The following is a 14,578-nucleotide window of genomic DNA, read 5'->3' on the forward strand; positions in this document are numbered from 1 at the left end:
ACATTGGTCTGTTGATAATGATGACTGTATCTTGAATGGATGAAAATCTGTTATATTTGCTTTTTTTTTCATTCTTTAAAGACCTTCCAATCAATAGGATTCATTGGAATGAAAATAATATTTACTTTTAAAAGGAGGAAGTAAACAATGCTACCAGTTTTAAACTCTGCAAAGACAGCATAATACATGAAAACTACTTTAAATTTACACGTCCGTTAAAAGCAGTTATAGAATACTATTTGGTACCATTAAAAAATACTTTTTATGGTGTCATTATTTTGCACACAGAAAAAATTAGAAAATAGTTTTTTACTGAGGAGAGTAAAACAGATGTGTTTTTCCAGACCTGAAGGATATTAAATATTTTTCCAGCTATCTTCTTTGTATATTTTATAGTTCTACAATCAAGCTTTAATCTACTTTATTAGCTTCATCATGATAAAGTAAATTAGACTGAAATTTGATTCTTTAATGAGTATTATGCTTTAATTGCTTTCATAATGAATATAGAGTTGTTTCTTGTTTTGGTTTTGGGGGGTTTTTTGTTGGTTGGTTTTTGTTTGTTTTGGTTTGTTTTCTCATTTAAGAGAGCCTGGACAGTCCCAAAATACAACAGAGTGCTGCTTCTTTCCTGGAGTTGAAAAGATCAGTAGGGAAACTTGCATATTGGATGTTCTATGCAAAGTTAGGCTTTATATCTGTTTCTCAATGCACAGAACTGTGTATTCCACCTTTGTTCCAAGCAGTGGAGAGGAGTAAGTGGGAGGGCTGTTACAGCTGGTTCCACTTCTGTTCTTATGCATCAATGTTGTAAAAAAATATTTTTTTTCTAGAACCTGTACTTGCATTCATATTGCGTTAGCTGAAACCAGCCAATGAAGGAGGATCATTAGTGTTATTTATCTATTCTGCAAAGTTATCATGTTACATTTGTATTATACCTTCAAAATTCAAAACAAAGTAAAGAAATTTCAGAACTTTATTTATTAGTGATGAAGCTGCTTAGAAACTCTGGAATTCTAATTTTCTAAAATTGCTTTTCCTGAGTTTTTCTGGACCATATTTTCCCATTTAATACAGAAATAAAAACATTACATTATGTCTATCTTCATCCATCTCGAGTAACTAAAAATTCGTATCACAATTAATGATTTAAGAAATGTAGATTATGCTTTCATTCTTATTTCAAGACTGTGAAAAAAATGGTTCTTCCATTCATTTAATCTTCTTATTGCAGTTCCAGAAAATAGATCAAATCATAATAAACTATGCCAAAGATTCTGTTTAAGCCACATGGAGTCTAAGCAATCCTATGCACTGTAAGCTGTATAGAGAAAAATAAAATATTCAAATTAAAATTATTTGAAATACTAGCATTGGATATTATGACTGGAATAAAATTCTTCTAATGTGTTTTTCAAGTAAAGGTTTTTATCCCTTGTAAACTGACTTCTGAAGTTTGATAATAGTAATTATGTATTTTAAAAAAGTCTTAATGTATTCTCTAATGTTTTTATTCCTTGACTAGTTTTAGATAGGGAGTCCAATATAAGGATTTCTATTTACCAAAATAGAAATCTCTCCCTTCCTAGGTTAGCAGCTAATACCACTCACTCGTAACAGATCTATAAATAAAATACATCTTTTAAATTGAAATTTTAAGATAGATTATGAACCCAATACAAGGAATGTGATCTTTCAAATGATGGAAGAATCTGTGTATGTATATTTCAGTGCATTTACCCTATCAGATGGGAAAAAGACTATTTACCATAGCTAATGAAAAGTTCACTCCTAAAAGTACGCATAGAGGAGAAAGTAGCACTGTCATTACTGTTCTTGTATTCACTTTTGTAAAGGCTAATTCAATAATGTTTGAATTTAAAATTAAGGTAGCGCGTTAGTATTTGCTTTGTGCTTCTGTTCATTCCAAGAATCACTCTAGCCATTTTTAGAATAATGCAGCATCATTTCAGAATCTCTGCTCAGAACAGTACTTCACTGGAAACGGTTTGGTGTGGCAGATTATGCTGTCCTGGCGGCAGCATAACATTCTGTTGCTAGAATGTTCTTAACATTGTTTGCTAGCTCTGGGTCTGTCTCAGACTTTAAAAATTCACTTTGCTTTCATAATAATTCAGGCCATCCTTATATGTTAAGTGGTTCCAAGACAGCAAAAGATTTGCAAATATCACTGACCTGGTTTATAAAACTTTATTTGTTAATATATTAGAAATGCTTGAGCTCAGATGAAATAGTAAGCAATATCTTTTTGTAGATAAACTTTCTGGCGACAGAATAAAGCAAGTCATGGAACACATCTGGAAACTTCAGGAGTTCTGTAACAGCATGGCCAAGCTTGATATTGATGGATATGAATATGCATACCTTAAAGCTATAGTCCTTTTTAGCCCTGGTAAGGAATTTAGTAATCATATCTTTTTAAATAATAAGTCTTAATATGCAAATTCTTTAGTATTTTTTAAATTAGACTAATGTCTTGAGAGGAGACTCCTCATCTCAAGGAGGAGTTGTTGCAGATAAAATTATTGTTTCATAATGATTATCATAATATGTGTCTTAAAATAACTTCAGAGCAACATATCCATGTTATTTACAGTTCAAATCTATCAGGTGTTTCCTGTATATCCATCCTAGAAGATTAGATTCTCAAGTTACCTTCAGCTGAGAATCTATGAGTAATAAATTATCTGGAATGTGTGCTAGCAATATTAGCGAGGTAAATGGTGAGGGGGATTAGAAGAAATGCATTTTCTGAGTGACAAAAAGAAATTTGCTTCAATTTTAGTATTTTTAATATGCTTATAATAGGAATAGCTGAAATATAAGCAGAAATACCTATTGTATATGAAACTTCCACAAAATCTCGAAAACTGAATGTAAATAGGCTGTCTTCCATTTGTTACTAAAAAAATGACAGCAGACAGCTAAAGCAGTTTCTGAAATATGAAAATTTACTCAAAGAAGACCCTTAAGATTTTCTGGAATGAGAAAGAAACTAGAAGTGGCAGTCTTTTCAGCAAAGATGGAAATGTTTCAAGGACACACCAAGGTTAATCTAAAACTGCTGACAGGTTGAGTAAAAGGGAAGGTTTTGCTCAGAAATGCATATTATTTACTTTAATTCAAAGGTATTTACTACTTTGTATTTAATAGAATACAAAGTAAAAGGATATATTGCTATTGGTGTGTGTGCTTGGGGTTTTTTTGCATTCGTAACTATTTTTCTCTTTGTAATAAAAGTTAATTAGAAGATACTGGTGTCCTGAAATGTTCTTTTGAATTTTTTGGGGGAGATTGTTCCATTAGAGTTAGGTTTGTTAGGGGTTTTGAGTTGGAAAAGCAAGAAACTATCCAAACTCAAGGTAGCTCTTTCCTATTTCAAGGGACAAGCAGTTTGGACACATGAGTGAAGATATTTCGGCATACTAAGAGAGGTGATATTTTGTGGGTTTGCCTTTTTTTGCTCTGAGAACATGGCTGTCTGAGGAGCTGAGCTAGCTGGAATTAAAACATGAGACAGACTTGAGAAGATTAAGACATTGATCTATCAAGAAAATAACCCTAGATACTGCTTAGCCAGCCTAGTTAGAACAAATCACAGAGGCAACCATTTAAACAGGCAAAGCTAAAAACAAATTCTATGTCTTTGCCTGGTACACTCATACAGGCTTAATCTTTGCCCACTTTCTCATGGATACACACAGCTCTAGAGAGAAAAGTGAACAAGGTAATTCTGAAGCCAGGAAGTAAATGTTTACCTTTATACAGCTAGCATGTTAAACATCACAATACCAGAGAAATATTTCATTGAAATTAAATGTGAGAGTCTTATAAATACATTTATTTCACAATGTATAGGGAAACTATCGACATACAGAAATGTTTTGTTTCTTTAGATCACCCTGGTCTGACCAGTTCAACCCAAATAGAAAAATTCCAGGAGAAGGCACAGATGGAATTGCAGGACTATGTACAAAAAACCTATCCAGAAGATACTTATAGGTATTTATCTCTAAAGTTCCCAAAGTAATGTTGTGGGCTGCAGCTAACAGAAGTACGAAATAATGTCATTGATGGTTTTGACATCCGGGGTTTGGGTTTTTTTCTGACTGTTGGTGAGAAAGAACTAAAACCCAATTCATAAAAGCAGGTTTGTTTAAAGATATATAGAAACAAGAATAGCTGTCTAGCTTCCTCCATGTAAATTAAATTTATTAGTACTTTCTTGGCTTTTGAGGGGTTTGAGATGGTCATAGTCATGTTTCGAAAAGTAAACAGACTTATTTTTTAGAAGTTTGGGGGATAACTGCTTCAACTGACTAATTCACACTGCTTCTTTTTTCAAGTTATTATTTTAAAGTCTCTTTGACAACTAAAAGGTGATTATCATCCTTGAAATGTTTTTTAAGTTGCATATGCAGGAAAATGTTAAAACTGTCAGTTATAGCCCTTGGAAAAACAATGACACATATAACAAGGAACAATAACCATTTCTCAAACTTCTGTTTATAAGAAATTCCCACATCCTAGTTATTTTCTCCCCTGGGTTTAGTGTGTTTTTTTTTTTTTTAATTTCCAAGGACTTCTCTGAAATTATTTAGCTTGTTTCTTTTCACTTCTCAGCTCTTCTGTTTGTTATGTGCTAGAAACAATTACTGTATTTTCTAAGAATCTCCATCAAAACTCAAAATTCATCAACACAATAATTCTCTGCATTTTCAGGGAACTACTCACCTTTGTCTGTAAGATATACTAGAACGTGTTCTTTTTTACTGTGAAAGGCATCCTCACGTAAAGAATAAATCCCATACACTTAAGCATTGTCTGGGGGTGGAGTAACTAAAAAGAAGAAAAAAACCTGTCTGAAAAAGAAATCTGCTCCCATCTATGTTTTCTGCCCTGATCTTGCAGAATTAACACTGTGGTGCAATGAAAATAGGATTGTCTGCCTCAGAAATATCCTCAAATCCCAAATTCTTCCATGTACAATTGAGGCCTTCTGGTTTGATTAGTGAGAGCTGAATATCTACCATAAAACTAAATATAAAGTTTGTTCCATATACTTACTTCTCATAGTAGTGTCTTGGGGAAGAAAATCAGAGTTACATTCCCCAAGCAGTGTCTTGTATTTTACCTAACAGTGTCTCTATCTCCATGCTCCCCTATAGACAAGTTTAGAGAACAAATCTGTTTATTTCTGAGCAACTGAGTGCTGGTAGAAATTAAGATAGGGGACAAGTGTTACAATTTCCATAAAAACAAGAGCATAGTTTCAATCTTTTTGCCCTAAATTTTACAAGATATGGTATATTAGCAGGATGGATCTTAGATATTTTCTCCATAAATATTCAAGCATTTTCCAGAGAACCTGTGGTCAGTGCTCCTCAAGGTTTGCTATTACGTGGCTCTGGTTCAGAAAATTTATTTGGTTTAGCATTTGTGATGCACATCTGCCATATGAATGGCAGCAAAATGCTTTCATCACTGTCCTAAATTTCATATTAATGGGAAGTCTAGCATTTCAATACAGTCACTTCATTGTATTGGATATCTGTTAACATCTTGGTAAATAAAACACCAGGGCAATTTGGGAATATTTATGCTTAACAGTACATTCCCCCAAATTCCTTTTCTCATTAGAAGGCAATTCTCTCTTTTCTGTTTATATGCATCCAGCCCCCTTCCTGCTATCTCATGTGACATGAAGTTGCTAGGCAACTGAGGACTATGCTGTTTATGGCTGAAATTTTAATTAAGCATTGTGCTCTTAAAATGGTGCAAATATTCACACTAATCAACATAAATATCATTAATCTCAGCATTGTCTGTCCAGAGCTGGGAATTTCAAAAGCAGGCCAAGAAAATTGTGTGTTTGTACGTACATGTTCTATCTACAAAGGGCATTAACATGTCCCTTTCATTGGAAAACTACAAAGCTACTTAGGTTTCATTTTGCTTGCAGGATAGAACAGCAACCATTCTTTTTGTGGTGTAGCCAAATTAGCTTTAATTGCCTCTTTACACCTATTCATGAATTATGGTAATTATAAAGGCAGATCCAGCTCTTTAGCCATACAGTCAGTATCTTAAACTGGTCTTACATGTATTTATAATCCACTCAACTTCTTTTTCAGGCTAGCCCGGATCCTAGTTCGCCTGCCAGCACTTAGGCTGATGAGCTCTAGCATCACTGAGGAACTGTTTTTCACAGGTCTCATTGGAAACGTTCCCATTGACAGCATAATCCCCTACATTCTCAAAATGGAAACAGCAGAATATAATGGACAAATAACTGGCACATCTGCATAGAGGGAACAATGTAATTTGAGGGATTGAAGTAATTTTCACAAAACCCGTATAATTATGAAGTTAAAAGAGTAGTGTTTCAGTATGTGCAGAAAATACCAATTGTTATCAGTTTCCTGAGAGATTTCTTGTTGTCTTTTTTTGATGTTGACAAAATTTAAAGCAGCTATTAAAAGACCTATTATAGGACCTTTCCTGCCACAAGGAATATTTTGGATGCCTTTCATTTAAAAGGCCATAGATTACTGAACATACTTTTCACATGCTTTGTATTTAGAAACTATCAGTGGTTAAAAAGAGTTTTATAATATCAGAGTAGTAATAAAATTACTTTAAAAGTAAAAGAACAGTATGTATATATTTAAAAATATCCTTGGAATGAATGTCTAGCAAATGCCAGGGTATAATTACTAGCACTTTGTAATCACTTCTTGTCAGAGCAACAGCATCATCAACATTCTGTTTATGAGTATGGAAAATGAAAAAAAATTGATATGTCTTTAGTCAAAATGCTAGCAATTTTTGTAAAAATGCAGAATGCTAAAGGAGACAATCATTTAATCTACAAAAAGTCACTTGCTGTTATGTTATGCATGAAATATTAATGTGGATTCTTAAATCAGATATCCACATTATATAAAATTTTATCTGTTAAATTAGTGCAGTTGTAATACACGGTACAGTACAGTCATATTATGTGCTACAGGAATTCCCCACACTAAAGAAAAAAAGTGTTTGTCACAATAATGATTAAATATGCAGGTTCCTTAAAGTGTTTATTCAGACAAACACAATCATGACAAACGTTATTCTAAGAGGCAGCCTTTTTACTTAGGGGAAAATCAGTCATTAACTGGAAGGGCAGTAAATTTCAAATAGAGCTGTGTGGTGCTCTTTGAGTATGCTCTTTGTATGCTGCAAATTTACTCCTCCTCTCTGTACTTTGAACACCCTCATAATGTAGCCACAGGGTACAATTTAAGACCTGAAATGTGCAGAACCTCTGGTTGTCAGCAAGAGTTTATTACAAAGCTCTCTCACTTTATTTCTCCTTCCCTCCCTCATGAAGCGCTCCCGATTTTGCAGTGTTCTCAACTTTCCCGTCATTCACTTTGAAACCAAAATATAGTTAGGATTTACTTTCACTCATGTACAATTGCAGTTGATGACTGATGCACCATGGAGGTATAAAATGAACTACTTTTTAAATGTCTCGAGTGATGAGCCATCAATATGTCTGCTAGTAGTACTGGCCATTAGCTGCTAGCATAGGTTTCATTTTACTATAATTTACTATTGTGGCTGTTCAGTATTTTAAAATCAAAGATTTTTTTTTTAAGTCATAGCAATTAATACCTTCATCTACCTGATCCTGGCACATTAGATGCATTAATTATTTTAATTATTTGTGTGTTAGAGGCATTCTTACTTTAGTAGATTTATGTGACAAAACTTATCTAATGGTAAATTCAGCACTTTGGTTTTTCTTCTGTTATTGATATTTATTTAGAAATATAAACTAGGTTGGTGTTTGTGACTTTTCAGAGTCTGAATTGTAGCCAAAAGACCTTAAGCAGCTTTAGATGAGGCTTCGAAAGTAACAAAAAGAACTTGTATACTTCATGTTTGTTAGGAGGCTGATATTTGTGGCACTTACTGTTACACAAAAGACTATTTAATTTCAGCTTCTGGATGCATTAGTCTCCTATAGTTACTATTTTTAGCACATTCAGAATCTTCTTTTCTCAGAAGAGTATTACTGAGTTCCAGTATCCATGCAGAGATTTGTAATACAGCACTTGTATCTGTCTCAACTTTTGCTATAGCAAATGAAATTGTCATATTGTTCATGCGATGGAAAGTCTGCTCTCTACACGTGAAGTCAGCTGGACTTCAGCTTTTAGTACCAACCATTTGACTGAAGTGCAACTGCTGTGGGATTGTGTCAGCACTTCTGCTGCACAGTCCTTATGTTAAAGGCATATAAGTTAAAAATTAAAAGAGATAAATCAGAAACAGTAGCTACCTTGGAAGAAGTAGTCGCTGCTTTTGTTAAAATTTAAAATTTTACTTCTACAAAAAGAATGCATTGAAATATTTTGATTTTTTTAATTGCCAAAAGGATTACGGAACTTAATTTTCTTTCAGAATTTAGTAAAAACTATTTAAGCAGATAAGAAGGCATTTTAATGGTAAATTAAATGGTCCTTAGCACAAAAACTAGCCATTGGAATATTTGGTTTTAAATCTCAATACACACCAGCTAGATTTTTCTTGACAAACATCATTTCAACTTCCAATTTCTCAAGTAAAAGTGCCCCATTTTCTGTGTGAAAATTTGTTTGTAAATTTTATTACTTGTGATAATAACAATTCAGAAAAGAAAGGCATTTTAGTTTTTGGGGAACAAAATGATCACACGAAATAAAATGTAAAATGTGTGCCTTGCATTACATATGTAAATTGAAACAATGAATACCATGCAGTTCTGTTTACAAATAAACTACACTCCCCACAAATGCAAGGCCACATAATCATATCCTTGCTCAAACCCTGCTAGTTTCTTACTCTGCAAATAGTTATTAAATAGCTTATTAGGGATAAAATATTAATTTTTGTAAACTAAGTAATAACCATGCAATCCATAGTTGTGCATGCATTTAATAGATGAAATGGAGTGGTTCCATCCTTAAGATTTGGATATTACCACCTAAAAGCTACAAAGTCCCTCTCTGTGCAGCATCATTAGCATGATTTGCTGGCTTGCAGAGGTCAGAAACAAGCTACTTATTTCTGATGCCATTAACAAAAAGTACTCTTTCTAACTATACACTACTTTGATTCCAAGACTAACATTTTGGATTGTAGAAATTTGAACTTATGTGTGTGCCTAGGCTGTTTCCTACCCAGGAAAAGGACTTTGTGCTTCCCCTCTTGCTTCCCCTTGGCCCATTTCTCCTCATAACAATCTGTCTCAGTGGCAGCAGGATCCTGTGATGCATACAGTGCAGCTGCGCAATCAAGCAAGCTTTGCACGGTCTCCGCTGAAAATAATATTGCAACACTGACATAGTTCTTCAAATTTCTGAGGTTTGTTCCATCCCTCCTACAGTGACTGGAAGATGGTAACAGGCTAATCTTATTAGCTTTACTGTTAAATTAATTTTGGTTATTTTTCTCCTTGGAAAGTGCAAACTTTTCCTTATGAACATGGGACAGGAGAGTTTTTTAATATTGTAACAATTATTGAAGAACTATTTCTTGAGTATTAAATATAGAAATAGCTTGTTTTCATAAAGGTGAAATTTAAATGCCAAACTTGTTTTCACAAGAAATTGGAGTCAAACTATCACAGTCACAAAGTGATTCCAGGAAAAGTTCATCTCACTGAAGCTCTACTTAGTGCCAAAATTTATTCTCTTCAGAAGTTTTGAGGTTGTATTTCTGCTGCTCTTCAAATGAAAATATTTTAACTTGGCAGAAATACAGTAATCAATTATCTGATTACATTTATCTGAACCTAAGCAAATGTGTATACTAGTCATAATTCAGTCAGACAAATGTTAGAACTCTGTGGTGAGACCAGGCCATGATAATGAGGCAATGCTGGGAATGATAATGAGGCGGTAATGTCCACTGTGCTTCATTTGTTTTCCAACTCTTTTGCAAAGGAACTGGATTTCAGTCTTGTAGATAAAAAGCATTTGGGACTAGCTTTGTCATAATGATTTTAATTACATTTTTGACAAATGTAGGAAGGTATACTCTTTTCTTCCTTTTATTTACTTACATTGGACTGTAGAGTCAGAACTAATACCATGTGCAAAAGTAATCTTTCTCAGCCTATTTACATTGCTTATAAATTGTCTGCAATGCTTTTGGTGTCTGTGGAGTTACTCTGGCATGAAACTGGTAAAGGAGAAAAAAGTTATCTCCAAGGAGAGATCCTTCTAAGAAGTCATACAAGGCTTTCTTTTAGCGTTTCTTTTCTTTCTTAAAATGTTAGATCATTAAAAAGGCTTAGTTTTCAGAGCACACTGCAGCTAGAAACTATTGTTGCTCTCCACTGATTAGTTGGCATCATTTGCCAAGTCTCCTTGCACCATCTTCTGAAGCCCGTGGCCCCCAGAAAGCCATGATGCCTCTGGTGAGGAGCTCTGGTTCCAGTGTGTGCAGAATCCAGCAGCTCTGCATCACCATTACAGTTCCCTTTGGCAAAGGGCAAATTCTGAGGCTGCCATAGAGAAACCAAGTCAGGGCTGAAGCTCCCAGGTGAAATCAGTTTCGTGACTCTTGTTTCTCCTTTGGCAGAGACTGTAAAACACTTGTGTGGTTTTTTTATTGTTCTGTATAGTACACAGAACTCACAGAGTCCTGAATTACTTCATTCAGGATACTGCAGGTGTCAGTAGGTTTTCCTGGCCATTAAAGTTCAGACAGTAGTTAGGATTCTTTCTTGATTACCTGTTGTTTAATTAGTAAAAGACAATAATAAAAAAAAAAATTAGCACCACATAGCATGACTAGCACAGGGTTTCAGGAATACAGTTTAACCAGGAAGACAGAACTGGAAATGAATGGGCTGCTCAAGCAGTGACAAAGCAGCTTCCTGCGCTAACAGCACCAGTCAGGGCCCTGTTTGAATCAGGAGAAGTGAGCAGTAAAACTGGCAGGTCAGTCAGGTGCACAGGTGTACCAGCACACATCTACTGGATGATACCATCCTGGAAAGACCAAAAATGTTGATTTTCTATTTGAGATCCCTCTCTTCCTCCCCTGTTACTCTTAATAGTACAAAACCAGGTGTTTTTTTCACCTACTCTTGTCCATAAGAGGAAAAGCATAAATCCCAGAAAATACAGGCAGATGCCCACCTGTTCCCAGGGTCTGCCACACTGGCTATACAGCAGAGCTTTTGCAGTAGATGGCTTTGGTGATAAGCATGGGCCAGCTGAAAACAGCACACAACAGTCTGCAGTCCTAACACTTGCCAACATCCAGCAGGGATCAGCGAAATGAGGGCATGGTCACCCTAGAGAGGAAAGTGAGGGGCAGAGGAAGGACAAATTGCCAGCATCTACTGGATCTTAAATGACAGGAAATTAGTGTAGAAACAGCTTTATATGAAAAATTACCAAGAGGGGATGGCAAAGGAGAGCAAATGAAAGCATTTACTTTTTGCACCTTTTCATTCTAAAGTTGCTGAGTCATTTTAACAGTAAATACTCCTGAATTAAGTTTAGGCTTATTGTTTGATGCCATTAGCCCATCTTGTTAGATAATGCTACAAGCCTACTTCAGGTGCAATCAGTGCTATCAACATATGGGAAATTATTTGTGAAAAAAAAAATTACAACATTATTTATACCGGGGTTACAAGTTAAAGTAAAATTCTTTGTAAAGTTTAGATGCTCTAAGTTTAAGCATCTGAAGTTTAGATGTTTTTTATTGTGAAGTCATGCTAAGTTCATCACAGGTAGTACTGTTGTAATGTTCCATTAATGCCCACAATCTGTTCAGTCCTCTTTGTTACATGAATGCTTTGAAAATGGCTTATTATTGTTAAATTCCTGCCTTTCTTTTTAAGGGGTTTGATAGAGTTGTACATGTCTATTTTGTGCCTCCCACCGTTGTGCATTTCTGCATGTTCAGTTCTAGAACTCACTCGAGCAGATGATGCATATGTAAATAGCTGTATGTATGTATGTGTGTATGAATGTATATGCTTATACCTCTCTGTCTAAATATTTTCTGTACAGTGTATAGGAAATGTGTAGTGTATGTATATATGTACAGATATGGAGCCATTATTCATCTATTATGTGCTAAAATTTTTTATTCATTTGCTAAACCATAGCTTCCTAATTTGGTGAATCCTCACAAATTTCAGAGCTTTGCACCTTTTTTCTAAACCAGTCTGAATTCACTATTTGCTGTTCAGAACTGACAAATATATTCCATTAATTTTCTGGCTTTTACATTACTCTCTTTACCTTTTCTCATTTGACCTACAGAGGTCTGCAAGTCAATAGCTAATTGAGCATATGAAGCCTTTTTAAAATAAGGAATAAATAACTATAGTCATAGAAAATGCTTCCCTGCTCATTATATACTCATTCTCTTCCAGCCCTCCTGAGATACTTCTGTAAAGTTGTATTTTTTGTGAAGCTTGGTAAGAGACTGATTTTTTGGTTTTAAGTCTTCATCTGTGGCTAATTGAAAGTAAACCAAGTTGCCATTTATCACTGAACTGCAGCACACAGAAGAGGAGGTAATGGATGCTGTTTAAGAAATCAATAGTCATATTGTCATAGTGATTTCATGAAACCAAGCTGTGAGATAGAGACTGTGTGCTCTGGTCAGTGAAAAAGCAGCTCTGGTACGATGGTAATTAAATAGTAGGGACATTGCAGGTAGTTTATTTCTTAGCAAGTATCAAGACATCTTCAGGATTTTCACAATGCATTTCAATTGTATATTCACTTTCCAAAGTTTTTATTTTTATTTTCCAGCTTAAACTGAACACAGCTAGTTTCTTAATTCAGTTGTCAGACTATGTCCCTTGCCACATTCTGTCCTCTCCTGGGTCTGCAATCTGTGCAGCCCCTGCACTGCCTGTGACAGACCCACCCCATGTGGGACCTGGACACACAGTTGGGAAATGAGATGTGAAGTAAGACCATTTCTTATTCATAATGAGGACTCAAACATTTACATTATCAAAGCTTGTTCTTCTTCTCTTTTGATGAAGCTAAAAAGGAAGCCTTCCATAAAGTAAATCTGTTAACTGTGAGTTTTTCAAAAAAAGCATTTCACGGACCATGCAGGACAGTAGTTCAGCAAGTCTTGTTTCTGTCATTAAAAAGGTGAAATAGAATTTTATGGGCATTTATTTCCACCTTCTATGCTCACTGTGGCAAAGACTTGTGTATGTTTAATCCAATGAAATGACACTAATCAAAATAACATTAACTTTGTGCATTATTAAAGTGAACCACAAGTCTGAGGAAATTTTGGAAAGTTTGCTTTGGAAAATGCTGAGAATGTTCTATTTCTTGGTGTATTGGTTAGTGAGCATTTGTAAGCTTTTATTTCAAATATAGGAATAAACCTGTAGCATTTCAAACCCTTATTTCTACGATTTTCAGCACGAAAAATGTGTAAATTAATGTCAGGAATTTCTGTGACAGGTGTTCCTTCCTTGGTGTCTGGACAATTGGCGGTGTTTGAATGCTTGCTTTTCTCTTTAAAGGTGAATAGTTATTAAGGTCACTGTTCTGCAGGAACAGTTTTAAAGTTTAGGAAGCCAATTGGGGCATTAATGCAAGATTGAATCTGTTTAAAAACTCAACTGTCAATTCAGGAAAAAAAAAAAATAAAAGGCAAAGTTCAGTGAAACCAAATATCCACATTTGAATTGTTTGTATTCTGAAGAACAAAATGTGCTCAAATGTAATGGCAATAAAGGTTCTGCAATAATACAACACAGGTCCACTTTATAGTATTTTCATGATTGTGGGTTAAAGCAGGACTAAGTAAATTTAAAACAAAAAAGCACAGTCTTTAAGAAGAAAACATATTACTTACAGACTGTAAATGTTAAATTTTCCATATATGGAATCAAGATCAAATGTTCAAGTATTTTTAATAATTAATCTGTACTCCAAAATACACTGGAAGCCAGTGTTCTTAGTTTCCTAACTACAAACTGCACAGTTGTATCTGTATTGGCATACTAGGGAATGCTGAGCTCCTAAAATACAGCAAATTTTTATAGAAGGAAGCATTTACTTTCAGTTCCTTGGGATATTTTCTGGAAGTCTGTACTCCTTATAATTTCGAAAACGATTGTTTATTTTAAAACTGCAAAAGTTTTTCATTTCTCACAGCTTCTTTTGTGAAATCAGTATTATTGTGTGTGATAGCATTTAAAAACAATAGCATGGGGTTTTTTTAAACTAAATTTTATATCCAAGCACTGTCTTCAGTCACAAAGAGGAATTTGCATTGTTGTGTTTGTATATAGAGTATTGCAGCGCATGATTTAGCTTATGCATTTTATTAAATGCTGTTGTGATATTATATTGTTGCGGTTAATACTAGTAGCTAAATGAGGTTTCTACCATTAAAGTGAATTACAAATATAACTGCATTCTTGAGTTTTATTTTGAAGTTAAGTTTCTCTTGAACAGGAGCTCTGTAAGCCAAATACATAATTTACTATCTTTTAGGGAGAAACAGCAATTTG

At 34.5% G+C, this 14,578-nt stretch overlaps 1 protein-coding gene across 7 annotated transcripts in view; it reads left to right on the forward strand.

Annotated features, from left to right (window-relative positions):
- The window catches only part of NR2C2 (nuclear receptor subfamily 2 group C member 2), a 36,598-nt gene extending 22,121 nt beyond the window's left edge, over window positions 1–14,477 (forward strand). For 5 of the 7 annotated variants that reach the window (XM_064724026.1, XM_064724030.1, XM_064724033.1 and 2 more), the window contains 3 exons: window positions 2,279–2,416; window positions 3,921–4,026; window positions 6,159–14,477. In XM_064724026.1, coding sequence (XP_064580096.1) covers window positions 2,279–2,416; window positions 3,921–4,026; window positions 6,159–6,333 — 419 coding nt within the window. In that variant the 3' untranslated portion in view covers window positions 6,334–14,477. The remainder of the gene's footprint in view (window positions 1–2,278; window positions 2,417–3,920; window positions 4,027–6,158) is intronic. The other 2 variants (XM_064724031.1, XM_064724032.1) reach the window with 2 other exon arrangements.
- The last annotated feature ends 101 nt before the right edge of the window (window positions 14,478–14,578 follow it).

The sequence above is a fragment of the Zonotrichia leucophrys genome, chromosome 12, assembly GCF_028769735.1.
Source record: "Zonotrichia leucophrys gambelii isolate GWCS_2022_RI chromosome 12, RI_Zleu_2.0, whole genome shotgun sequence".
NCBI lineage: Eukaryota > Metazoa > Chordata > Aves > Passeriformes > Passerellidae > Zonotrichia > Zonotrichia leucophrys.